At 42.7% G+C, this 26,992-nt stretch overlaps 1 protein-coding gene across 1 annotated transcript in view; it reads right to left on the minus strand.

The window, feature by feature from the left end:
• Positions 1 to 252: 252 nt before the first annotated feature.
• The window catches only part of LOC143817618 (uncharacterized), a 51,488-nt gene continuing 24,748 nt past the window's right edge, over positions 253 to 26,992 (minus strand). The window contains exons 3-12 of the mRNA XM_077299109.1: positions 6,350 to 6,704; positions 6,105 to 6,211; positions 5,173 to 5,346; positions 4,859 to 4,950; positions 4,557 to 4,619; positions 3,790 to 3,928; positions 2,935 to 3,126; positions 1,170 to 1,301; positions 670 to 873; positions 253 to 572 (exon numbers count right to left, since the gene is read on the minus strand). Coding sequence (XP_077155224.1) covers positions 486 to 572; positions 670 to 873; positions 1,170 to 1,301; positions 2,935 to 3,126; positions 3,790 to 3,928; positions 4,557 to 4,619; positions 4,859 to 4,950; positions 5,173 to 5,346; positions 6,105 to 6,211; positions 6,350 to 6,704 — 1,545 coding nt within the window. The 3' untranslated portion in view covers positions 253 to 485. The remainder of the gene's footprint in view (positions 573 to 669; positions 874 to 1,169; positions 1,302 to 2,934; positions 3,127 to 3,789; positions 3,929 to 4,556; positions 4,620 to 4,858; positions 4,951 to 5,172; positions 5,347 to 6,104; positions 6,212 to 6,349; positions 6,705 to 26,992) is intronic.

Raw genomic sequence — 26,992 nt, forward strand, 5'->3', positions numbered from 1 at the left:
TGTAGGTAAGTAGTTAATACATTCACACTAGATTACATGCACATACGCACATTAAATAAATTAAAAAGTCTTAGTAAGGGGCTTCTTGAGACCGGGTGAGGGCTACTATAGAAACCGCTTCTTCCAATAAGGAACTAGAAAAAGAAAGGAATATTCACAGAACCTGTTCCTTCCAATGAGGATATAGAAAACAAAGGCAAAGGTGCAAGTAACATTCTCAGATATTGCATTTAATGTGTTGTCTCATGCACGGATTAATCAGTTCTAAGAGACAATAATTTGCCTCAAACTGTCGCTCCTGACTTATGAAGAATCGTCCTTCTGCATGTCGTAGAGGAAAAAAACCCCAGTGGGGAAAAACTTTACGAAACGTGCTGGAAGGACTACCCTTCATGTGGGCATAGGTCTTTGGTATGTTTAGGTCTTCTGATATCTGTGCTGATCCTTCATAAAAGTGTTCTGAATTAAGTGTCCAGCAATGATGATTATATGATGACTATGACTGACGATCCGGATGACGATAATGTTAAAATCGATGGTGAGGAGGATGACGTGGTGGATGAAAATAAATTCTGTGAGTGAAGAAAAAAGAGAAAGATAAAATCACATCTGACAAATTTTTGGATTCTAGGAAGAGTGGGCTCCATTATCTAGGGTTAGAAGACTCACGTTATCCGTCAGGGCTCCTTGTACAGAAGATCTGGAGGAGTCAGATGTTCTCCACAGGTTCTCTGGCTGGAGATCTTTCCACCTGCTCCCGACACTGCTGAAGTCGATAAAATGCTGCTGTTCCTCCGGTGTTATTGGAGGCCCTCGCGGTTTTCTTGCGTTCAGCATGGCCACGACAGGAATGACGTCATCCTGCACTGGGGTCTGTGACAAGAAAGTGTGGCGTCAGTGTTCAGTACTATCCAGTGTATAATTATAACTTCCCGCAAGAAGCCTAGTTACACCTAGATTAGATGATGCAGATGTGCAACGGTACGGACGTACCCCAACCATAGGGACAAAACAGCCAGCTTCAACAGGACACCCTGCATTACTATAAAGAGGTAGTGCTGTCACACGTCACCTGAATGGGACATGATTTTAGTCCCTGTCAAGGACCACTGTCAATTTTTATGCTCAGTCATCCCCATCAAAAAGCCCCCAGAGTGTTAGGTACTTACCGGCTCCACATGGTTTGATGGAGAGAGTTCTCCAGATTCTATCGCCCCCCAGTCAGTTGTCTGGAACATCAAATGTGTCCTCAGTTGTTCCTTCACAAATATACGTCGCTTGTCAGCAGACTTAAAGAGAAGCTGAGGAATAAATACAAGAAGAAAGAGTCCATCATCCCGAGTGACTGACATCCATCCATCATGTCTCCTCCCTGGCAGTGGTGTAGTGTAGGTTGCCAGCGCCCGGGGAAAAGGTAAATGTTTTGTGCCTCCGGACCTGTGGAGAGGTAACATTCCCTGTGTCCCCTCCACCTGTCCAGTATTTCTCCCCTTATCCCCCAGGCAGATGTACTGTAACTATAGGAAATGCTGATGTCATTATGTCTTGACCTTCAGCACTATAGGGTTTTTCTGTTTTTTCATGAAATTTCATATCAATTTAAAAAATAACATTTTACATTGTTATAACATTTTTTGATACGTTTTATTTGTTATTTTTCACTTGTTTTTATGTTTAATTACCCTAACTATAACCCTAATCCTACACAGAACCCTAATCCTAACCCTATTCCTAGACAGAACCCTAATCCTAGACAAAACCCTAATCCTAGACAGAACCCTAGACAGAACCCTAATCCTATCCCTAATCCTAGACAGAAACCTAATCCTAACCCTAACCTTATCCTTAATCCTAGCCCTAACACTAATCCTAGCCCTAACCCTACACAGAACCCTAATCCTAACCCTAATCCTAGAAAGAACCCTAATCCTAGCCCTAGCCTTATCCTTAATCCTAGCCCTAACACAAATCCTAGCCCTAATCCTATACAGAACCCTAACCCTAATCCTAGACAGAACCCTAATGCTAGCCCTAGCCTTATCCTTAATCCTAGCCCTAACACAAATCCTAGCCCTAATCCTACACAGAACACTAATCCTAACCCTAGTCCTAGACAGAACCCTAATCCAAGCCCTAGCCTTATCCATAATCCTAGCCCTAACACTAACCCTAGGCCTAATCCTACACAGAACCCTAATCCTAGACAGAACCCTCTATCCTAGAAAGAACCCTAATCCTAGACAGAACTCTAATCCTAGCCCTAGCCTTATTCTTAATCCTAGCCCTAACACTAATCCTAGCCTTAGCCTTATCCTTAATCCTAGCCCTAACACTAATCCTAGCCCTAATCCTACACAGAACACTAATCCTAACCCTAGTCCTAGACAGAACCCTAATCCAAGCCCTAGCCTTATCCATAATCCTAGCCCTAACACTAACCCTAGGCCTAATCCTACACAGAACCCTAATCCTAACTCTAATCTTAGACAGAACCTAATGCTATACAGAACCCTAATCCTAGCCCTAATCCTAGACAGAACCCTAATCCTAGCCCTAACACTAATCGTAGACGGAACCCTAATCCTAGCCCTAGACCTAATCCTAGACAGGACCCTCATCCTAGCCCTGATCCTAGACAGAACCCTAATCCTAGCCCTAGCCCTAATCCTAGACAGAACCCTAATCCTAGCCCTAGCCCTAATCCTAGACAGAACCGTAATCCTAGCCCTAGCCCTAATCATAGACAGAACCCTAATCCTAGCCCTAGCCCTAATCCTAGACAGAACCCTAATCCTAGACAGAACCCTAATCCAAGCCCTCGCCCTAACCCCTGTCAACCCTATTCCTAGCGCTATTCCTAGGTCTGTAACTAATCCTAGTCCTGATACTAAGGACCCCTAATGCTAGCCTAATCCAATATATATGACCACTTACGTTGTTTATCAGGTCCTTTATGTCGGTGTTGAGATCTTGTGGATAGATGGGGTCATCATACAGAATGGACATTTTTAGTCTCATTCTGTCATTCCCGTTGTAGAACGGGTATTTTCCACTTGACATTTCGCACACGATGATTCCAAGCGAAAACCAATCTACTGCTCCGTCATACTTTTCTAAACGGAAAACCTATGTGTACATAGAGGGGGAAGAGATGGAAACAGTCAGTGAGCTGGGCTTGTTCTTTGTCTCTGACTTTGGCCCAGTAACTTTTCATTATGGAATTTTTAGAATGAGTCGTGTCTCTGCAAACATCAAATCAGTGTTGGGACGTTACTTTGCAAAATGCCGCACAAGCAGCAGGAGAGTATAACAGATGTGTGTACACTACACTATGGCGGTCCGAAGGGGGCGAGACTCACATCGGAGGTGGGTGTAGTGTAGTGGAGGAGAGTGGGGTCTGTTGTAGGCTGTAGGGATCCACCAGTGTTTGGGAGGCATCTGTGTGGTATGTATCGTACATGCAGAAAGTGTGTGCTATGTGTCCCCAGTATGCAGGAGGTTAGTGTGTGCTATGTGTCCAGTATGCAGGAGGTAAGTGTGTGCTATGTGTCCAGTATACAGGAGGTAAGTGTGTGCTACGTGTCCAGTATGCAGGAGGTCAGTGTGTGCTATGTGTCCAGCATGCAGGAGGTAAGTGTCTGGTGTTTGTGTCTCCAGTCTATGGGTGCCCGTGATGCCCATGTATACAGTGTGGCCATGAACGGAACGTCTGCGATCTTATCCTGATGATCTGGTGTTAATAACAGACAATACAGTAATCACTATGTGATATGATGATGTGTTCCTTACTTCAGGAGCCATGTACTTGGCGGTTCCTGCATATCCAGTCACTTTTTGATCTTCATATACGTCGATTTTTGAGAGGCCAAAGTCACCGATCTTAGCGTGGCTGTCGCCGTCTATAAACATGTTCAATGGCTTCAGGTCACTGAAAGGGAATAAAATTAGGTTACCGGAATGTCAGAATGTGGATAAATTACTAGAAAAATTGTGAATGTATACAACTGTATATATAGGTGTGTGTATCTATATATAGGTGTGTATCTGTATATATAGGCTTGTATCTGTATATATATAGGTGTGTGTATCTGTATATATAGGCTTGTATCTGTATATATAGCTGTGTATCTGTATACTGTATACATAGGTGTGTATATCTGTATAAAGCTGTGTATCTGTGTATATATATAGCTGTGTATCTGTAAATATAGGCTTATATCTGTATATAGCTGTGTGTATCTGTATATATAGGTGTGTATCTGTGTATATACATAGGTGTGTATATCTGTATATATAGGTGTGTATCTGTATATAGCTGTGTATCTGTATATATATCGGTGTGTATCTGTATATATTGGTGTGTTTCTGTATATATATAGGTGTATATAGGTGTGTGTATATCTGTATATATATCTTTAACTTCTAAAATAAAAAGAATGAAAAATAAAAAGAATAAGATTTTCCTGGTCGGGAAGGGGTAAATCTCCCACCCACAATACCCAGGAATAATCTATACAATGACCTCCGTTACATGAGAATAGTGGAGAATCTATTACCGGTGTATAATGCCTCTTGAATGCAGGAACTGGAGGCCGCAGGTAAGTTCAGCCGTGTACAACCTGATAGGAAAGAAAGAAAAACATTTCAATCGTCCCGGTTCCTAATCCGCACTGATATGGAGGACGCATTGCTGCGGCTCTGTTCTATCCCGGAGCCGGTGCCGGGTGGATGACGGTGGCCACCGTGTTGGATGTCATCAATCTTCCTGGCCAAACAAGAGTATAGCTGATGTGGAGTAGTTCTATAACCCTTGTACGCCGCCCTATGCTCACCCTATAGACCCTCCGGCCAATCTTACCTGGTTGTCTCAATATCAAATGGGGCTTTGTTCTTAATCAATTGATGGAGATCCCCTCCAACCATGTAATCCATGACATAGAAGAGATAATCCTGGGGGAGAAGGAGACGATGACGTTACATATGTAAAGACCCTACAAAACATCCCAGGAACCCTCATTTGGGCCCATGTCTATAAGCCGCCTTTGCAGATATCGGGCAGGTGATGCCCTTCACATAATCCTACATCATATAATACTATACTATAATTGCGCTGATTCTATGTAAATGGGCTCAGAGGTGAGAGGAGTCAATGATAGAAGCTGGAGCTCTTACCGATGTCTGGAACGTAGCAAACGAGGCACAAAGGAAGGGGCTCCGCTCTGCAATCTGCAGCACTAGTTTTTCGTTTATTGCTGCAGTCGTCCTCCTTTCCTTTAAAAGCCGTCTCTTTTTCAATATCTTGATTGCCAGCCGATGTCCACTGACTTTCTCCGAGGCCAACAACACCTGAAGGAAGAGCAGAAATAAGATACCTGGGTTACGAGGTGCATGAATCTGCAAGAGCACGGAACATCTGTACCAGAAACCCAACTCAGTATGTGCCCACCATGGCCTCCTCATGTCTGGACTGGTGGAAGAGACTCAAGGAACGCGAATGGTCCACGGTTTAGGGGGCACAAAATTCCGTCCTATCTCTGGACATCTTACAGTATGCCACAGCCCTTTTGTATAAACCAGAGGCTGAGAGAGGCTATAAAGAGCGTTTCTGGCTCTAGAGGACCAGACACATCTGCGCATTACACATTAAGTCAATCAGTTTCACCGAACACCATGTGATGTTGCGTTTCACATGTGCTATTAAACATATGATGTAGGTTTCCCTATAATTACAGAACATTATGGGAGTCCAAACAGTAAATACCTTCTAACTGGTTAAAAATTGGTTGTCCAGGAGCACAATTATATAGCTGCATTTTTCCCAAACAGCGCCACATCTGTCTACAGGTTGTGCGTGGAATGGCAATGCATTCCCTCTGACTTCAATGGAGGTGAGCTGCAATACCAGACACAACCTGTTGAAATGTGTGGCAATGTTTTTGAAAGTGGACAGCAATGTTTTTAATGCTAAACAGCCCTGTTTGATGTTGGGGATCACTTCTAACCAAAAGGAGGCCCCTTTAACATTTCTATGGGTTTCACAGTTTATAAACATTAGTCAGCTTACACAGAAACGTACAAATTGGATAAAAATAAAAATCACAAACCTTTCCAAAATGTCCTCGGCCAAGAACCTTGTGGTAGGTAAAGCTTTCCTCTGATAGGGTGTCTGGAATGGTGGGCGGAATGTCATCTGCCTGGAAGGAGCCTTCTCCTGGTGAGACAAAGAGGGTAAAACATTGATTGAATCACTGTTAAGCGAATTACAAACGAGTGAAGAATAAAAGAATCGTCTGATTTTCATCTAGAGAAAACCAACTTTCTCATCTTTCAGACTAATTTCCCATCTTACCTGCTACTGGGCAAGAGTTGGTGTCTGGTTTTGATCTTTTGGATACCATCATAGAGCACTGGCTCGTTCCTTCACCTCCACCTCCTTCCACCTGTTCTTCTTCTCTCTTCCTCTTTAAAACTCTGGTGTCCACCTGAGTTTTTTGAGGGCTGTTTACGTCTTGATCCTCTCCAGCATCAAGACATCTTTTTTTATAAGGAGGCTCATCTCTGGTCCTCGAATCCCGAGTCCAGGACTTGTCTCTTCCTCTACGGAGAGAATGTGAGGTCTTCACATTATGCCGTGAAGATGCCTCATTGGGGGTATTCCTCTCCCCATTGGTGTCCTCTCTGGTGTCACGAGGGACATCTACATCCTGATATAAGAGACCATCTTTGTTGTTAGATGTGGTGGTCTCTTCTCTGTTGGAGATCTTTTTCCATTTTTTTCCAGCTCTAAAACTCATTTTGTGTTAATATCACAATCAGAAATTCACTGAGCACAGGGAAAAAAAAATGCACCTTCACTCGTCAGACGGCAAAGGTCCACAGAAGGAATCAAGATGGCCGAGCGCATAAGTCACTGGTTATGTGATATCACAAAGGAGAATTACATCACAAGTATCTTCATGGAACACCTAGGGGTGGAATGTGCAGCCGTAGAACAATGTGACATCACTGAGCAGCATGACATCATGTGGAGCCACATGGAACATTGGACGGATTGTGACATCTGCAGCCATACAATGCTGGGGTGGCATCATGCCAGTCTTGCTCAGCTTCATTGATATGTATTGTAATGAGATTGTTGTTCTTCTGTTGTAAATTGTGTCAAAGTTGCACCAAAACGCAACAAAAAATCTGCACCTGACAAATCACAGTTAACATTTTATTTTTTACCTACTCAACATAACCCAAGGCGTCCAGTTGATGTCAAAGATGTACATCGCTCATGATAAACCTGAGCCGCGGCCTTTGCCAACCATTACTTGTCATTTATAGTCATGGTATACATTATTGGCACCATTGATTATTCATTATACACCAATATCTCCAGATATAAGGGCATAGGTGGATAATAGTTCGGCTCTTGTAGTTGACAGAGGGGCCCTTGGGCACTAGGCCCTACTAGGCCCACCTGGCATAGCCCGGTATTTAATGATCTACAAGGTTGGATCCGGCAGAGGGGATCCATCACCTGTTATACTGTATGTTCTTTGCAATGTGTTCATTAGATCAGACTATTAGATCGAGAAAGAATGTAGTAAAAGGAGATTAGACCCAATTAAATAGTCGTTCTCAAGATCAGTCTTCATTCCTTCTTTTCGGTGGGCAGTGAAATTCTGGAGTCAGTTTGGGTGGGCAGCATGGCTGAGCCGCTGGTCCGAATTTGGCAATTTCCAATACTACTACATGAGGCACCTTTACCTCTGAAGAAGTGCAGGGGGACTGAAGTCATCAGGAGGATCCTGGGACACTGAAGCTGCACTTATGCCTAACACACCGGCCACCGCTGACAGGCTGCAGAGGTAGCCGGTAATCTAGGCAACAAGCAGTAACTTAAAATATATAAAATCCCTCTGGTTTTGAGAACAGAGAAGATTTTTAGAAACAAGTAAATTGCAACGTCACTTGTTTTTATAAGCACTTTGCAATTTTATCCCTGTACCATGTTTAGATAATCCCTAAAAATAATTGTTTGGAATCCCAGCAGAAAATGTTATAGAGTATGAACACTTTTTGCAACTAATTTTTTTATTTTGTTCTTTCCCTTCTTGTAAGCTGACAATTATGCACAATGTTCACCTTCATCGATTTTGTGGGAGGCTCATATGCAGTTATATTTTTTTATAATTTAATTATTTTTTGTGTTTATTCACCTCAATATTACAATGTATTATTAGTGTAAATCTTACAGAAATCTACAGTGACATAGCTTGTGTTGTCAGTGTCTGGGGCAAGGTAAGTATTGTCCCCGCTAGCCCAGTATTAATAACACAAATAATACGTCCCTGAGGGCCCCTTTTAGAAATTATTAATGTACCCTTAAAAAGCAAATGATGCCCTAGGCAAAAGTTCAAAATGCTTTCGAGACTACACAGGTCTCTTCATCAGGCATAGACTAAAAGAAATTCTGGAGAATCACATATTTATGCACATTACATCACAGAAAAAAAAAACTGAAAAAACATGGATAAGACATTAAATCCATGCGACACATTCATTCCTGCACTAAGTGTGTCAAAGGTCGTCATAAATTTATACTCCCAGATTCTCCTGTCTCGCTGAGATTTGAAGTTACCTTTCAATACAAGTAATTTCAGGTCCATGGTGCTATGATCAGGCATACAAAAATGTTTGGCCACAGGTAGATCCATTCTTTTATTTTATGGCGGTGAGAATTTATCCTTGCTCTCAGTTTCTGCCCTGTCTCCCCCACATACAGACCCCCAGTTGGACATTTAGTACAAATAATTAGGTACACCACATTAGAAGTGATGCAGCTGAAACTACGTGGTATCTTGTAGTCCTGATGTGAATTGGGGATCTTTATCTTCTCCGTGGTCATTATAAATGGACAGGTTTTACATTTTTTCTGGTTGCAAGGAAAGGTTCCTGCAGCTCTTGGAGAGGACAGGGAGCTTCTGACAATGATGCTTCTTAGATTTGGGGGCTGCCTAAAACACAGTAGTGGGGGGTCTGGAAAAATGGATTGTAAGCGGGCATCTTTTTGTAGTAAAGGTAGTAATTTCCGTGCAGCTCCCCTTAGCATCTCCAGATTTGGATTGTAGGTAACTACTAGAGGCACCCGGTTATTTTCTTCTTTAGCTTTGTAATGTGGCAGGCGATTCCTTGATATTCTAGTTGCTCTTGTGATCTGGTTTTCCATTGTTCTTGGATGGTAGCCCTGATTCAAAAAGGTCTTTCTGAGGTGACCAAGGTGTTCATCCCTATCCATTGGGTTGGAACATATACGATTGTATCTGATGGCTTGGCTGTAAACAATAGAGTTTTTTATGTGTTTTGGATGGAAACTATCTCATTTAAGGTATGCTGGACGGTTCGATTGGCTTGTGATATAGGGATATCTCTATTTTATTGGTTTGCAGCTTGATGATGGTGTCCAAAAAGTTAATTTCAGTGCAGGAGTAGTTGAGTGTCAAGTTGATGGTGGGATGAAATTGATTAAACTGTTCATAGAACGTCTTTAGCTGTTGCTCAGACTCCGTCCAGATGATTAAAATATCATCAATGTAGCGGTAATAGGCCAGAGGCCTGATGGGACAAGAGGACAAAAAGTCGCTTTCAAGCTTGGCCATGAAAAGATTTGCATACTGTGGAGCCATTTTACTTCCCATTGCTGTGCCAGTCTCCTGTAGATAGATCTTGTCAAATTCAAAGTAATTGTGGGTGAGGATGCATGGCGAATAAGCCTCCTTACCTTGACAAGCCAGAGCTGGTATGTCACTCTCACTCTCCACAAGGAGAAACCTTACCCCTTAGACCCCAGTCCAGAGCCCCTCATCTAGCCAAATCAGTTCTCATGCTTCGCACTGACGAGGGCCAACAGCCCGAAACACCGTGTCTGTGAATTGAGATACTGATTCAGCTTTTATCCTAAGTCATATTGCACGACTCGTTAAAGGGTTAATTGTGACTTGTAGGATCGCTACTTCCAACAGGTGGCGCTATAGAGTTTAAGTCCTCTTTCTCTCTGAAGAGGCAATTTGCATAAGCAAAATTGGTAATTTTAAATTCTACGGTCCTTGTGCTTGAAACTTGTATGTCATCTTTGATGTTACGGTCCGTAAAGAATGATCCCACATTTTCCCTCCCTGCTTGTTTTCCATTTAATGAAGTAGGCTGCTCTTTAGTGTCAATACTACTGTCAACGTCCGCAGCGAGGTATGTCTGAATGTGCTTGGTTTGAGGCAAAATCAGGCACATACAAAAAAACAAGGAAACACCGGCACTATTCTAAACACGATCTTAGATGAGGCTTTGAATAAAGCTAAAAAATTTGAACAAAATCCCTAATGAAAGCCACTAATAAACAAAAGATGGATAAGTAAAAAAGGTTTAGTTTCAATTTTAAATTTGGTTCCATGGATAGAGCAATCCGCGGTGCCATAATTGAAAACTGGCAAGTTCTGGGATCAGATAAGGATTTGAGCAAAATGGTTATGAGCAAACTGCTTGTTACATACAGGCGTTGTCCCAACTTAAAAGGCAGTTTGGTCAGGAACCATTTAAAAACACCTGCCACAAATTGGTTAAAAATGCCAGTGTAATTGGGAACTACAGATGTGGTTCATGCAATTTTTGCAAGTTTCAATTGAAAACGAATCCAATTAAATTAGGCGCAAATGTACACTGTCTAACGGAGTTTACGTCCTGTAAAACTCAGCACATTGTGTACATTAATTTTTTGTCCCTGTGGAAGATATTATATAGGGAAAACTATCAGACTCATGTATGTAAGATTCAGGGAGCACTTTAATTCCATTAGTCTGGAAAAGGATCTACCGGGCTTATAGAACACCTTGGTGAAATTCATCACTCAGACCCGGAGATTCTAAGTTTCGCAAGATTGGAGAGAGTTCATCTACTCAACCAAGGAGGTGATTTGAAAAAAATATTATTACATAGAGAAGCAAAATGGATTATTCGCTCCAATGTATAAGGTCCTCTTGGTTTTAATGACAAGATAGACATGACGGTGTTTTTACAATTTCATTATATATTGTTGTTAATTTTAATTTATGTTACTGTGACGTGAGAGAAGAAGCATGTCTACCTATAAAGGGACTGCACACCCACATGAAAACGTACCGGGACCCGTTGAAGGGTTTGCTGCACGCAAAACGGCAATCACCCACTAGATAGCCCGCTCCTCTACATCCATGTATTAAACCCTTTTTCCATAAAGAAGCTTTTTTTTATCTGACCCTGAGTGCCACCTGTGATGACACAGCATTTTATCTAAATTAACCAGACGCCAGTAAAGCAGGAGGAATTGACTGTCATCGATATGTTGACTTTTGAATTTTTGTGTTTCTTTCTTTTGGTCAAGAAAACACAGACTCTTGATCATATAAATCTGTGATATTGACTTGCAAGTTGACATTTGTTGGAACATATTAACAATGAACAATGATGTTAATTGAACAATGATGTTTGCTGATATGTTGATTACATATTGTCCAGCCCGCCAGTTTGTTGACTTGCAAAACAGAGGAGTAAAAACTATCCAAATCTATTAAACAGTCAAATGTGAGTCAACCTCATCACATCTTCCTCTTGACCTCTTCATGCTGGCTTGAAGGACTGTTGTTAACTGTAAAAAGAGGAGATGCACCTCTGTAGCATATATACTTTATACATCCAGACAGATAAACATTCAGTCATCCAGACAGCCAAGAGATACAGAGATCCAAAGAAAGAGAGACTCTTTACAAGACTGCAGTTGAGACATCATGGCTCCATGATGGACACACAAGGGACACAGATTTGTCATTCTACAGGATGTCAGCTTAGAGGACCATGGCCCCCGGCTGAAAGAATACAGATTTGCTCCATTGACCATCACTGAACCATGGATACATTTGGGGTAATCAGGATTTGGACCCACCAGTCACCTGGCTCAATGGAGATGTTTGGAGAACCCAGGTTGTGACCCCCCCGGCATAACTGACCTTGCACCTCAATGGACTGCCATCTTCCTAAGCTTGTCATTACCTTCTCTCTGTGCATGCCGCAGGTGGAGTAGTCGGCCCTTGGAGCTCTGAAGTAACAGCTGCTCTCATTCTGACAAGTCAGCGGAAGGGTGACACTTTGTAATTGTGCACCATCTTGAGTATTGTGCTGGGACTGTTCTACATATTATTTGCCTGTTTTGTGGTTCAATAAAGTATCGCCACACTGTTTAACCCTCACCCTGTGCACAATCCTTCTGACAGGTTCCCTTTAAGAGAAGCACCAAAGGCTGAATGTTTGCATAGCATGTTGTTTTTACATTGCTGTGCATATAGTCATTCTTTTTAACATCATTTTATTAAGAGAGTCACAGAACATAAATGCCTCAAAAATATATTGTGTGCACATACCCTTAGGCCGGTTTCACACGTCAGTGATTCCGGTACGTGAGGTGTCAGTTTTCTCACATACCGGAGCCACTGACACACGTAGACACATTGAAATCAATGCATCTGTGCAGATGTCATTGATTGTTTGCGGACCGTGTCTCCGTGTGCCAAACACGGAGACATGTCAGTGCAGCGCCCCAGAGTCCTGGTCGTTGCAGTAATGTCGCTCTGCCACTAAGGGGAGTGATGTTATGTCTGACTGCACTAAAAGAGTTCACCTGACCAGGTAACACTCACACTACACTTCACACTCCGGCCACCAGGGGGGGTGGTTCTATCTAATAGGCCACTCCTCACACTCTGGTAAAACTGGGGGTTGGACAGGAAGACAGTGAGAAGTAGCTGGGAAGAGCTAGAGAGAGGACCTGTCAGGGATGGGATCCTGGCAGACTCCTAAGAACAGCACAGACCAGTGAGCAACGGAAATACAGTTAAGAGGCATTGGGACCAGAAGGAGTCGTGCTGTTAGACCGAGGCAACATCCTTCTGAGGCGCAACAGTCGGTGGCCGGAACGCCGAGCAAGTAAGAGACTCTAAGCAATACTGCAAACCACGGCCGGACAGCTAATTATAGGTTGGCTGTCTCACACAAATCACCTAAGCAGACAACGGAGGCAGCTGTGGGAGAGGGACGACTCTAGGGTCCCGGAAGAACTCCAGGCCTACCCCGTCATACGGGTGCGTCCTACCATACCATCTGGGGGACGGAGAGAACGAACATCAGAGACAGACAGAACCAGTTGTGAGGACTATCCCGGGAGCTCAGCAGGGAAGGACTACAACACACAGGCGCTAGAAGGCAAACACTGATTCCCACCTGTTAAGGGGACTCCTGATGGGCCTTTGGACCGGCCGGTCTCAGACAGCCCTGTTAACAGTGCTCCGGACTGAGGACTCTGAAACCCTACAGTAAAGAGGTAAAGAGACTGCAACGTGGTGTCCTCATTATTTACTGCGACCTACACTGCACCTCAACATCACCACTATTAACCACCTATACCTTCATCGTGCGCCCCTCGGCAGGGTCACGGACCAGGTCTAGCCACCATGACAACCCCAGAACAGAGACCCAGAGGCCCGGTACCGGGTACCCCCCTTGGCCCTGCGGCGGTGGGGGCGCTACATCAGTGTTCGTGGGAGCGCACGGATTACACGGACCCAATAAAGTCAATGGGTCCGTGTAAAACAGGTACCACACACGGACGTTCTCCGTGTGCAGTCCCTGTGCCGTGCCGGAGACAGCGCTCCAGTAAGCGCTGTCCCCCCCACATGGTGCTGAATCCGCGATTCATATCTTCCCTGCAGCAGCGTTTGCTGCATAGAAGATATGAATAATAATGTTTAAAAGAAAGATCTATCTGTCCGCCGCCCTCCCACCCCCTGTGCGCCCCCACGCTGGTCTGAAAATACTCACCCGCTTCCCTCGTTGGCTGTCGCTGCTTCCTGTCCTGGCCGCACCTTCTACTGTATGCGGTCAGGTGGGGCCGCTCATTTACAGTCATGAATAGGCGGCTCCACCCCTATGGGAGGTGGAGCCGCATATTCATGACTGTAATCGGCGGCCCCACGTGACCGCATATAGTAGAAGGTGCGGCCAGGACAGGAAGCAGCGACAGCCAACGAGGGAAGCGGGTGAGTATTTTCAGAACAGCGGGGGGGCGCACAGGGGGTGGGAGGGCGGCGGACAGATAGATCTTTCTTTTAAACATTATTCATATCTTCTATGCTGCAGGGAAGATATGAATCACGGATTCAGCACCAGATGCTGGTACGTGTGGTACCTAGTGGGCACACGGGCGGCACAAGTGTGCCGCCCGTGTGCCACACTGATGTACACCAGAAACGTAGGGGCACACGGACACGGATAATTCCGGTACCGATTGTTTCCGGTACCGGAATTATCTGGACGTGTGAGACTGCCCTTAGGGAGCAGACCTGCTAAAAAAAGATGAAAAATCACTTTAAAACCCTTGGAAGACGTTTCCTTTTCATTTTTACTGTACAGTCGCTTTGCTGTTCTCATGTTGAGGATTTTGATCCTTTTTTTTGTCTGCAGGTTTTGAAAAATGCCTGGTGGTAAAACATAAAGTGAATGTTACTTCTTTGGAGGGGATTCTGCTCCAAACTAGACTAAAATACTGCAAAAACACTTCAGAAAAAAATTACACTCCTCTAAAACTCCATTTCAGGAAACTCTTTAGGTAAAAAAAAAAAAGGTGGGTTTCATGAAGCAGTTATCAAATAAAAAAACTGGTACATTTTGCCTCAAGTAACCTCCACCTGCAAGTATCCTTCAAGTTTTTTTTTTTTCTTTTTTTTGAAACTGAAAAAAATCTCTTCATATCATTCTCAAAACTAAAAAATGTGGAATTTTCATCCAGTTGCTGTGTGCACACTAAGTCTTTTTTACTGCTTGAAAATCTAGCAAAAAGCTTTCAAAACCATGAACATACAAATGTCTATGAAAAACGACTTAGGCCTCTTTCACACTAGCGTCATACGCCGCACGCCGCTATGCGTCGCTTTGGAGAAAAAACGCATCCTGCAATAGTGCTTGCAGGATGCGTTTTTTCTCCATAGACTAACATTAGCGATGCATTGCGACGCATTGCCGCATGTCGCAACCGTCATGTGACGGTTACATCGTGTTGCGTCGGTCCGTCGGCACAAAAAAAGTTGCATGTAACTTTTTTGGTGCGTCGTGTCCAGCATTTCCGACCGCACATCCGCGGCCGGAACTCCGCCCCCTCCTCCGCGGAGCTCACATTGGGGCAGCAGATGCGCTGAAAAACTGCAATCGCTGCCCCGTTGTGCGGCGCTTTCACAGTATGCGTCGGTATGTCGCCACGTCGCATTGCGATGTGCGTTGTACGACGCTAGTGTGAAAGTAGCCTTACTGTCCACTTTCCATTTCAAAAACTCTTGACATTAAAAAATTTGTCACAAAAAAATGGGAAAATCTCCCCCCCAAAAAAAAAAAATTTGCTGGCAGGCAAAACTAAGAAAAACTGTAAAAAAAAAATATTGAAAGTGAGATTCACAATATAAAGCTGTACACCAATCTGCCACCAGAGGGCGAACATGTACCACTTTTTTTGTTCTTGATTCACTTTTTTAAAATGACACTTAAAATTACCATCAATACAAAAAAATTAGAAAAAAAAATCTATAAAATATTCCTAGGTTTTTTCTACATGTGAGCACAGCAGTATTTTTGCTACTTTTCTAATTTTGTAATTGCTCAGTTCTAATATGTTAAGGGGGTTGTCTAGTTGTATGTAATATAACTTATTAATGTACTTACATTATTATTATCTTATTCCAGGAAAATTACATTTTCTTAAAAATGTTTTAATTTAAATATTTATTTAATTGCCAGGGACAGGAAATGACAGCAAAAACTTTACTTTTCATGTGCACAAAAATGTTACAGCTGTAAACCCAAGTGAAGAGATGTTGAATAAGTCTCCAAAATCCTATCCCAATATGTAGTAGGTGTAATAACAATATTAGCAAATACCTCCAATTAGAAATGTAGTATAGTTCTTCTGATAAACTATGTCGCTTACCCCATGTGCAGGGCATTGCAGTAGCTTAGGTATCCATGGTTACGACCACTAACAACTAACTGTCACTATATGAGTGGTCATAACTATAGATATCTAAGCTAAGGTATTTACTAATATTATCATTATTACACCTACTACTTGGGGTAGGATCTTGGAGATAGTAATACTCCTTTTAGCTCCTAAAAATAAACATTATGTCGGGTTCAGATGAGCTGATGAAAAAGCATCCCAGTGTCATCCAGAAAACTCAGACGATTTTCAGCTATATCATTGCTGATGTTTCCATTTTTCACTTATCCGGTTTTATACATCAACAGTTTAAATTGTACATGAAGGAATACATAATGTATCCAGAAAGTTTAGCTGCAAGATTGATGATTTGTGTGGGATCTGATATTTTTGCGCATCCATAGACTTGAACGGGCGAGTCTTATTCGAAATATTGAAGACAATAGTGCATTTGCAATCAGTGTACTGCCCGAACCAGCCTGAAGAACAGCACGTAAACAGCACATAAACAGCACATAAACAGCACGTAAACAGCACGTAAACAGCACGCAAGCAGCAGATAAACAGCACGTAAACAGCACATAAACAGCACGTAAACAGCACACAAACAGCACATAAACAGCACATAAACAGCACATAAACAGCACGTAAACAGGACGTAAACAGCACGTAAACAGCACATAAACAGCACGTAAACAGGACGTAAACAGCACGTAAACAGCACATAAACAGCACGTAAACAGCACCTAAACAGCACGCAAACAGCACAAAAACATCACGCAAACAGCACGTAAACAGCACATAAACAGCATGCAAACAGCACATAAACAGCACGCAAACAGCACATAAACAGCATGCAAACAGCACGCAAACAGCACATAAACAGCACGCAAACAGCACATAAACAGCACATAAACAGCACACTAACCAATGTTATAGAATTGGGTTATCAGGTGTCAGTTTCTTTCACACGGACCGAGTCTAAGGGCGTGAAAGAAAAATCAGAAGCCCTATATGCATCATCTAGATCACCTCTGATTTTAACAAATACATAGGAATCTGTATTTGGTCTTGATTTTTTTTTCAGCTGATGTAGAATAATGGGTGCCGTACGCAAGTCAACATGGACACATTGATAGAATACAGGTGACAATACGGATGAAAAATGTATTTTTGTTTTACATGAAAATCTGAATAATATTCATATATTTGTCTGAAGCCGACCTTAAATCCATGGTGTAGAGGATATGGTCATTGTGGCACATACACAATGTCTGACTAGGGAGTCAAGGGCCAGTAACATTCACTCTTGGGGCCCCCTTTTCAGCTATATGCAAATATTACATGACCCTCATTCAGAAATTTACCTCTGCTTCTATATAATAATAAACTGGGTAAAATACATGATGATTTTCTGCCCTTGTTCATAGTAAATCAAGTGTATAGTGCCAACTACTGCACATAAAGAGGACTGAGGGCACTCTGGCACAGAGGGCCACCCGGGAATTCACCTGTGCTCCTATGGGCCAGTCCGAGCCTGCACTTACAGTATTTTCCTCTTTGATGGATATACCTAATTACCCTACTCATTTTTCCCTCTTTTGATCAGACTGTCTATTTTGACCAATGGAGCTCTAGTATTATGTTTTCTCTTCCTGGGAGCCTCCGGCTTTCAGTCAGACGTGTCCCAGAGAGTCTTCAGTCATCACTCGCAGCACTATAAGCCCCTGGACTTGGAGTGACAACCGGAGTTTGGGCCGTTGAGTAGAAATTCCGCACATCCATCCGTAGGTAGTATAAAAAAGGTATTTTTTAATGGATCCATTAAAAATAGAAAAACACATACAACTGGGACATTAAAAAATTGAGGTGTTTGAAGCAATAGAACGTTCTTAATCATAGCATAGTGGGAATGACATAAGCACACATATAAATAAAAAAAAGACAAGACTAATCTAATTCAACATTGGATCTAACCAGTGGGGAACACTGTGTCAAAGACTCCCAAGGCATCAAAATTCTCATAGAAAAAATAGAGAAAGAAATCATCAAACACATGAGAAAGCTTGTTTACACCAAATAGAACTGCAATATATATATATATATATATATATATACACGCTAGTGAAGATCATAGAAAGATTCTGCCTTTTCCGCAAATAAGCATCATTAAGCATACATGTATCCAGTGCATTAAGTGAAGAAAAAACAAAACATGCATTTCAAAAAAGGTATATACAAATTAATTAGTATACAGTATATAGCAGAAATCATTGTTATCATTCATTCTGTCCAGGATTTTGGTATCTAGGGTGAGTATCCAAAAAGCTTCTCATTAGTCAGTTCTCCATGCCAGCTTCCTCCCCTATTCAGTCTTTTTAATTTTCTAATTGTGCGTCCCGCATAGCGTACTTGGCAGGCAGTACAGTCAGTACAGTAAACGACGTGACGCGTATCACAACTAATAAAAGTATTAATAGTGTGGCCGGCACATGTGGGTAACAAAAATGACGTTTTGCTAGAGAGTGAGCTGTCAATCACCCTATATCCATAGGTAAAGGGGACACGACAGGTTCCGACTGAAGAACTTCTGTACCAGGCACAACCACCCTGCCACAAACCACTGTGCCTGTGTAAACAATGAAGGGGAAAAGGCATGCACAGGAGTAATTAGATCTGTTTTTCACTCTGCCTCCTGCTGACAATTGGCAGGTTTTTGCTTCTGCACAGTAATAGGAATTAAGCCCACATTCAGCATTGGGCTGAGAGTCCTGCACGCATATATACAGACTCCTGCAGAGGAAAAGGCGAGTGCTACCATGTGATCATTCATGTGTTGGGGGCTTTGCATCCATGGAGGGGCTCACTCACAATTTTGCCTAAGAGCACAGCCTTGAGAAAAGAATGGGTTTGAGGCTATGTGCACACGTTCAGGATTTCTTGCAGAAATTTCCTGAGAAAAACCTGAAATTTTCTGCAAGAAATCTGCATGCGTTTTTTGCACGTTTTTGGTGCGGTTTTTCTGCTGATTTTTCCGGACATTTGCCAATGCATTATATAGTGGGAAATCCGCAAAATTAATGAACATGCTGCGTTTTTTACCGTGAAGCGCTTTTTTCGCGGAAAAAAACGCATCATGTGCACAAAAACTGCAGAATGCATTCTAAATGATGGGATGTATAATGTATGCAGTTTTTATAATGAAAAAAATGTGAAAAAAACGCTAAAAATCTAAAAATCTGCTACATGTGCACACAGCCTGAACATCCTCGAACGGTAGCTTCTCCTAACTATCTAGGCAATTTGCTAATGAACAATGCTTTTTTTTCAGTATAGAGACCATGTCACAAGGCAAAAGTGATAACACTGAATTTTGAGTCCATGACCAGGAAACTCCCCACATCTTAATTTCGTTCAGAATCTGTGTTCAGTCCTCAAAAAGTGGGAGGACAAACACAGAAACTGTGAGAAAGTCCGAGCAATGATTAGGCAGCAATGTGTTGCCATCTGTCAGGATTATGCCCAGAAGCTGATATCCAGAATCACAGAAGTCGTGAAAAAAAAGGGACAATGCTGTAAATATGAAGTCTTTCCATAAACTTGATGTCTTTGTCAATAAAAGTTTAAAAACTTAAGAAATGTGTGTAATTCTACTTCACTAACCATAAAAACAGATGGCTAGGGATACGGAAGCAGCAAACTTTGTGAATACCAAAATTTGTGTCAGTCTCAAAACTTTTGGCCACCACTGTCCAGGACTAACTGTGTAGTCTTCATACTGTATGTCAGTGGGGAGCACTGTGAAGGCATTATACCGTGTGGAGGCATCGTGTGTGTCGCTTTGTTGGAGGGGTGGTGCATGAAACAGGGATTATCTGTTTGGGGTCCTTTCAATACATCTATCATTCACCACCCCATCAGGCCCTGTAAGGACAGTCCAGGTAAGGGCTCCATACTATAGTCTGTAGGTTTTTGAGGGCTGCAATGGCTATAAAGGTTCAGGAATCACTGGTCTAAACAGTGCTTCCCAAACTCCAGTCGTCACGTCTCCCAACAGGTCATGTTTTCAGGATTTCCATGTTGAGAGAATTCCCAAGGTTTTGATGATACTTCAATCATCTGTGCAACACTAAGGAAATCCTGAAAACATGACCTGTTGGGGGCCGGGAGAACTGGAGTTTGGCAAAGACTGGAGTAGAAGATCTGGCCAAATGTATATTTTACTTTAGTCAATGACCATTCATTTCAGATTTTCATAAATGTAACATGTTTAAGGAATAATATTCAGCCCCCCGTGTGATTGTTTCATCAGTGGGTGGTCTAAGGAACACTGGTAAAGTACTGATTGTTTTCTTATAAAGTACATATGAGAGTAGAAATACTGTGATCAAGGTCTTATCACATGGCTGGTGGTCTACCAGTACCAACAATCAGCAAAGACCTCTCCGTCTATGCCTGCTGTAGATTCCTGCCAATGGTTTCATGTTTACAGAGAGCTACCAGTCTTCTGGAATCATTTTCCGGAAACCAGTAAGAGCAGCCCAAAGCTAACATTGTCATTATGGGCCTAAAACATATCCAAGTTACTATAAAAACCAGATCATGATTATAGTACTTTATTGAACATCATTTCCTCTAAAAAAAAATTTTTTAAAAAACTCCAGTAAATAAAATACTTCTTTTTCCAATTGATCTGAATTTTCTTTATACATTTTTTTTTTACATATGCCCTGTAAATGGCTGCTATTATTTCTCACTTACGGTATGTATTATCATAATGCTTTACTGAATGGAAAAATACACATCCTGTGCCCAGTCAGGATTATGGGGGCAGGATGTAAGAGTTGGAGCGCCCACTCGGACCGCAGGGTACTCTGTACCGGGCCGGTTTTTTAAAGGGATGTGTCAAGGTGACAGTGACCAGTTTCGTGGCCCTAGGCGTCCAATAAAAGGGAATTAAAGTGGAGAAATAAAGTCTAATGAATAGTAATGTTCGTAATGCCACCAGTGGTATTCGGTCAGGGATGACCGATGCTGCTTAACGGGGTCCACTGGGGAATGATGGTACAGCAGCAGGGATAGTGTGGCTTCCCACGGGTGAAGCTGGATCCCCAGGGCTCCCGGTGTAGTATGCAAAGAAGGTGTGGTGCCAGAAAGAATTAGAGGACACAAGGTTGCAGTTTCTTTACCTTTACTGTAGTAATCAGCCACAGTCCAGGGTACGGATCACAGGTGCTAGTGTGGTCCAGCCGGCTAGGAAGTTATTCAGAAATCCCCCTAACCAGGTGGGGTTGGAAACCTTCCTCGCTGCGCTGTGTTGTCACAAGGTCCTCACTTTCTCTCTGTCCCTTTAGGTAGGACACTACCTACATGGCAGGCAACTCGAGCCTTTTTACAGGTGTCTCTAGGATGACTCCGGGCTCTATGTGCTGCTGTGCCTTCTGGTGTAATGGTGGACAGGCGACCTGCAATCTCCTATCCGCCGGTTTCTGCTGTGGGGCATACAGTTACCCCACAACCTCGGTCTTCCGGCCACCGATTCCTCTGCTTCAGCGTGGAGGGAGCCCAGTCGCAGCTCCCCTCCTGCTCTTCCCTTCTCCTGTGCTTCTTCTCCCCTATCATTCTCCTACAGACTGCTCTGTTCCTCTCTCCTTCCAGGAGCTGCAGAACCACTTGTCTGCACGGCCCCAGCTTTCCTCTCTCAGGCTCTCTCTGTCTGACTCCTCTCTCCTCTGTCCCTCTGACAGACTAACCGCATAACTTCTCCTCCAGCCAGAATATATAGGGAAGTTCCCCTGAATCCGGGTCTCAAGCTCCCCCTTGTGGCCTGGAGTCAGAACAGTGCTGCATGTACTGCTTACCTGTTAAAGGGATCCTTCCTCGCCTCCAGGCATGGCATCACCCTCCCCATGAGGAAGGCAATCCCACTGTGACAGCCGAACCCCTGGGGTGTCACAGAAGCGGTTGAGGGACCTCCTTAAAGAATAAAATTCCAGAACTTGATGATAAAACAAATGACATTACTTTGTCACATAACAGGGGCACAGAACAGTACACTTGAGGTTACAGTTTACAACAAGGGCACAAGAAGCTGAGTACAATACACGTCACGTGGCACAATAAAATACAGTAATTGTTTCCTGGTAATTCTTGGTGGTTCAAGACACTTACATGTAGTAGAAAGCAATTTTAACCATTCAATCAAAAATCAGGAAAACCTAGGAGAAAGCAATATGTTCTTTGGTCCCTCCAGTGGAACAATTGTCCCAGGTATACTTCATAGTCCAGCATGGCTTCATTTCAGAAGTCCTGGAAGATTCTGGAGTGGTCATCACAGGGACTTGAATCCCTTAGGCTAGGTTCACATTGCGTTAGTGCAGTCCGTTTAGCGCATACGCTAACGGACTGCGTTAACGTAATGTCCAAAAAGGATCGCGTTTAGCGATCGCGCTAGCGCAGATGCCCGATCTGCGATATCGAGAACGGACCCAAAAACGCTGCAGACAGCGTTCGAGGTCCGTCACAAAATAACGGCACATCGCTAACGCATGCCAAAAATGTCATGCGTTAGGGATGCGTTACATACATTGCGGTCAATGGGTGCGCTAACGGATCCTTTACATTGCGTTAGTGCCGCTATGTAACGGATTCCGTTAGCGGATACCCGCTAACGCAATGTGAACCTAGCCTTAGAATATATTTGATGGGATTTAAAGAAAGTGGTTGCAGCACATAAACCCAAGAATATTATTGGACTGGAGGCCAAAAACAAAAGCACAAAAACTAAAACTGGAATTAGTAGGAAGGGATTAATAGTCTTTTATCAATACGAATTATCAAGGTTAATCTTTTTTTAAAAATATTTTTTTCGCATTTTCTAACTCTTTTTATGTCATATAATACCTTTCTGAAAAATAAATTTTTATATTTGAAACCTAGAACGAAAATTCCTACAGCTTCCCACTCATCCCAACAAAAGAGTTACAGAGAAAATAGTTTAAATTTCAATAGAGCAATGACAGCAGAGGAATAACAGCACCTGAGTACAAGATTGAAGGTTTATTTTCAACTCAGCATTGATATCCCATAGTTTCAATCACAGTATACAATTTTACAAGTTCTGGCCAAATTTGGGCATCCAAATTAAGAAAAAAACAGGTACTAGTGTTAACACCTTTATCTTGAGTTCTCCTAAAGTAAGCAGATCACAGTCAATGCCAAGTAATTTTTTTAGGTTGTAATTCTAAATTTTATTGTATTTTCCAACATACATAAATATAAGTAGTTTTTCCATTCACATCCATGAAGTTCAGCAGTCAGTTGGACTTTCATCAATCAGACTCATAAGGCCCCATTCATTATTGCATTTGCGCCTTTTTTATCTCGTTGTTGGTGTTTTTAGACTATTTTTGATTTGCACCAAATTCTTCTTTTATTTTGCTCCTTTTATGTAAACTATTTGGAATGTGTTTTTTTTTCACATTCGCCAATATGGTCATAGTTTTTGTTTTCCAGATGTTTGTGACCTATCCATCAATTGCGATTTCATGAGTTTTGTGCAAATGTTCTCCAGTGTCCCTCCGGGATGACTTTATGTATGTCTGAAATTTATAGCTGTAATATTTAAGTTGTAATAATTATAGGGGATAACAAGACAAGTACAGGACACAGTTTTATAAGTGGTAAAGTCTATATTATCACACAGTGATTCAAACAGGTGCAGAGAGAAACTCAAGTCCACAACACTTGGTGCAAATATCAAATGCAGCTCAGCAGTCTATAGGAAACTTCAGAGGAAAATGCAATCATGCAGAAAGTCTATGAAGCACAATTATTCTTGAGGATACTTGACAGGAATAAGTCCTTGCTTAGTCCAAAACACAGATAGATATGCTTATAAGGCAGTTCAAATAATATCTTAGCTCAACCAGGTAGGTCTGGGTAATAGTCTCAGGTTCTTGCAGTGCAGAAACAGCTTACATGTCCAGCAAATGCAGATGGCCATTCATGACTGGATTCAACCCACGTCCGTAAAGACCCTTCAGAAATTTTTGGGTTTTGCAAATTTTTATCGCCGGTTCATTGCTAACTTTTCCAGTGTGGTTAAACCCTTGACCGATTTGACTAAGAAAGGTGCTGATGTGGCGAATTGGTCCTCTGCGGCTGTTTCTGCCTTTCAGGAGCTTAAACGTCGATTTACTTCTGCTCCGGTGTTGCGTCAACCTGATGTTTCTCTTCTGTTTCAGGTTGAGGTGGACGCTTCTGAGATTGGGGCAGGGGCCGTTTTGTCTCAGAGGGATCCTGTTGGTTCCTTGATGAAACCGTGTGCCTTCTTTTTCCGTAAATTTTCGCCTGCTGAACGCAATTATGATGTCGGCAATCGGGAGTTGCTGGCTATGAAGTGGGCGTTTGAAGAGTGGCGACATTGGCTTGAGGGAGCCAAGCACCGTATTGTGGTCTTGACCGATCATAAGAATCTGATTTACCTCGAGTCTGCCAAACGGTTGAATCCTAGACAGGCTCGATGGTCTTTGTTTTTTTCCCGTTTTGATTTTGTGGTCTCATATCTTCCGGGTTCTAAGAATATTAAGGCTGATGCCCTTTATAGGAGTTTTTTGCCTGATTCTCCTGAGGTCCTAGAACCGGTCGGTATTTTGAAAGAAGGGGTGGTTCTTTCTGCCATCTCCCCTGATTTACGACGGGTTCTTCAGGAATTTCAGGCTGACAGACCTGACCGCTGTCCAGTGGGGAAACTGTTTGTTCCTGACAGATGGACTAGTAGAGTGATTTCTGAGGTTCATTGTTCCGTGTTGGCTGGTCATCCTGGTATTTTTGGTACCAGAGACTTGGTTGGTAGGTCCTTTTGGTGGCCTTCTTTATCACGTGATGTGCGTTCTTTTGTGCAGTCCTGTGTTGTGAATTCTGTTTTTGGGCTCCCTCTGGTGGTTGCTGGTGGTACTGGCTGACTTTTGTCTTGCACCTGTTCCCATCAGGAAACTGGGAGTTTCCTATTTAGTCTGGCTTCTCAGTCATTCTAGTGCCGGCAATCAATGTTACCAGAGCACCTCTGTTGCTTGCTACCTGCTCCAAGTCTGCAATTCAGCTAAGTTGAATTTTTTGGCATTTTTTGTGTTTGTTTTGTCCAGCATGCATTTGTATTTCTCGTGCTGCTGGAAGCTCTAGTGATCTGAAATTACTACTCCGGTGTCATGAGTTGATAACGGAGTCAAGGTAGTTTCAGGATGGCTCCTTAGGGTTTTGAGGTAACCGCAAAGTCCTCTTTTGTATTTTCATCTATCTAGTCAGAGGGCCTCACTTTGCTGAATCTATATTCATACTGCGTTTGTGTTTTCCTCTTGCCTAACCGTTATTATATGTGGGGGGCTACTATAACTTTTGGGGTTTCCCTGGAGGCAAGCCAGGTCTGTGTATTCCTCTTCTAGGGGCAGTTAGATCTCCGGCTGGCGCGAGGTGTCTAGGGATAAAACATAGGCACACCCCCTGGCTATTTTTATTTGCGTGTTAGGTTCAGCATCGCGGTTACCTGAGATACCATCTTCCTAGAGCTAGTCCGTTTTTGCCCGTGTCCCTGCCATTGGGAATCATGACAGTATTGCCGGCCATAATGTATTAAAGGTATTGGCTAAAGAAGGAGAAAAAAAAATAAGTTTCTGACATTTTTTTTTTTTTTTACTCAGAAGTTCTGTCTAGCCATAATTGCCATCTGCTGTTTTTTTTTTTTTCTTTTTTTTCTCCTCTTAACCCCTGAATGGCTCAGATCTCTGCTGTTGAGAAATGGATATCCAGAGTTTAGTTTCAAATCTTAATACTCTTGCCTCTAAGGTTCAAAATATCCAAGACTATGTTATACATGCTCCTATGTCTGAACCCAAGATCCCTATACCTGAGTTCTTTTCTGGAGATAGATCTCGTTTTCTGAATTTTAAGCACAATTGTAAATTGTATCTTTCTCTGAGATCTCGCTCCGCTGGAGACCCTGCTCAGCAGGTTAGAATTGTTATTTCCTTGTTGCGGGGTGACCCCCAGAATTGGGCATTTGCATTGGCACCAGGGGATCCTGTGTTGCTCAATGTGGATGCGTTTTTTCTGGCACTGGGGTTGCTCTATGAGGAACCTAATTTGGAGATTCAGGCTGAAAAGGCCTTGATAGCCCTCTCTCAAGGGCATGATGAAGCTGAAATATATTGTCAAAAATTTCGAAAATGGTCGGTGCTTACTCAGTGGAATGAGTGCGCCCTGGCGGCGAATTTCAGAGAAGGTCTCTCTGACGCCGTTAAAGATGTCATGGTGGGGTTTCCTACGCCCACAGGTCTGAATGAATCCATGACTATGGCTATTCAGATTGATCGGCGTTTACGGGAGCGCAAACCTGTGCACCATTTGGCGTTGTCTTCTGAGCAGGCACCGGAGATTATGCAATGTGATAGAATTCTGTCCAGAAGTGAACGGCAGAATTATAGGCGTAAAAATGGGTTGTGCTTCTACTGTGGTGATTCTGCTCATGATATATCAGCATGCTCTAAACGCACAAAAAAGGTTGTTAAGTCTTTTGCAATTGGCACCTTACAGTCTAAGTTTATTTTGTCTGTAACTTTGATCTGTTCATTATCAACTATTACTGTGGATGCCTATGTGGATTCTGGCGCTTCCTTGAGTCTTATGGATTGGTCCTTTGCCAGATGTTGTGGGTTTAGCCTAGAGCCTTTGGAAGTTCCTATTCCTCTGAAGGGTATCGACTCCACACCTTTGGCTAGGAATAAACCACAATTCTGGACACAAGTGACTATGTGTATGACTCCTGACCATCGGGAGGTGATTCGCTTCCTTGTGTTGCATAACTTGCATGATGTCTTAGTGCTTGGATTGCCATGGTTGCAAACTCATAATCCAGTCCTTGACTGGAAAACAATGTCTGTGTTA

The sequence above is a fragment of the Ranitomeya variabilis genome, chromosome 3 (assembly GCF_051348905.1).
Source record: "Ranitomeya variabilis isolate aRanVar5 chromosome 3, aRanVar5.hap1, whole genome shotgun sequence".
NCBI classification, from domain to species: domain Eukaryota; kingdom Metazoa; phylum Chordata; class Amphibia; order Anura; family Dendrobatidae; genus Ranitomeya; species Ranitomeya variabilis.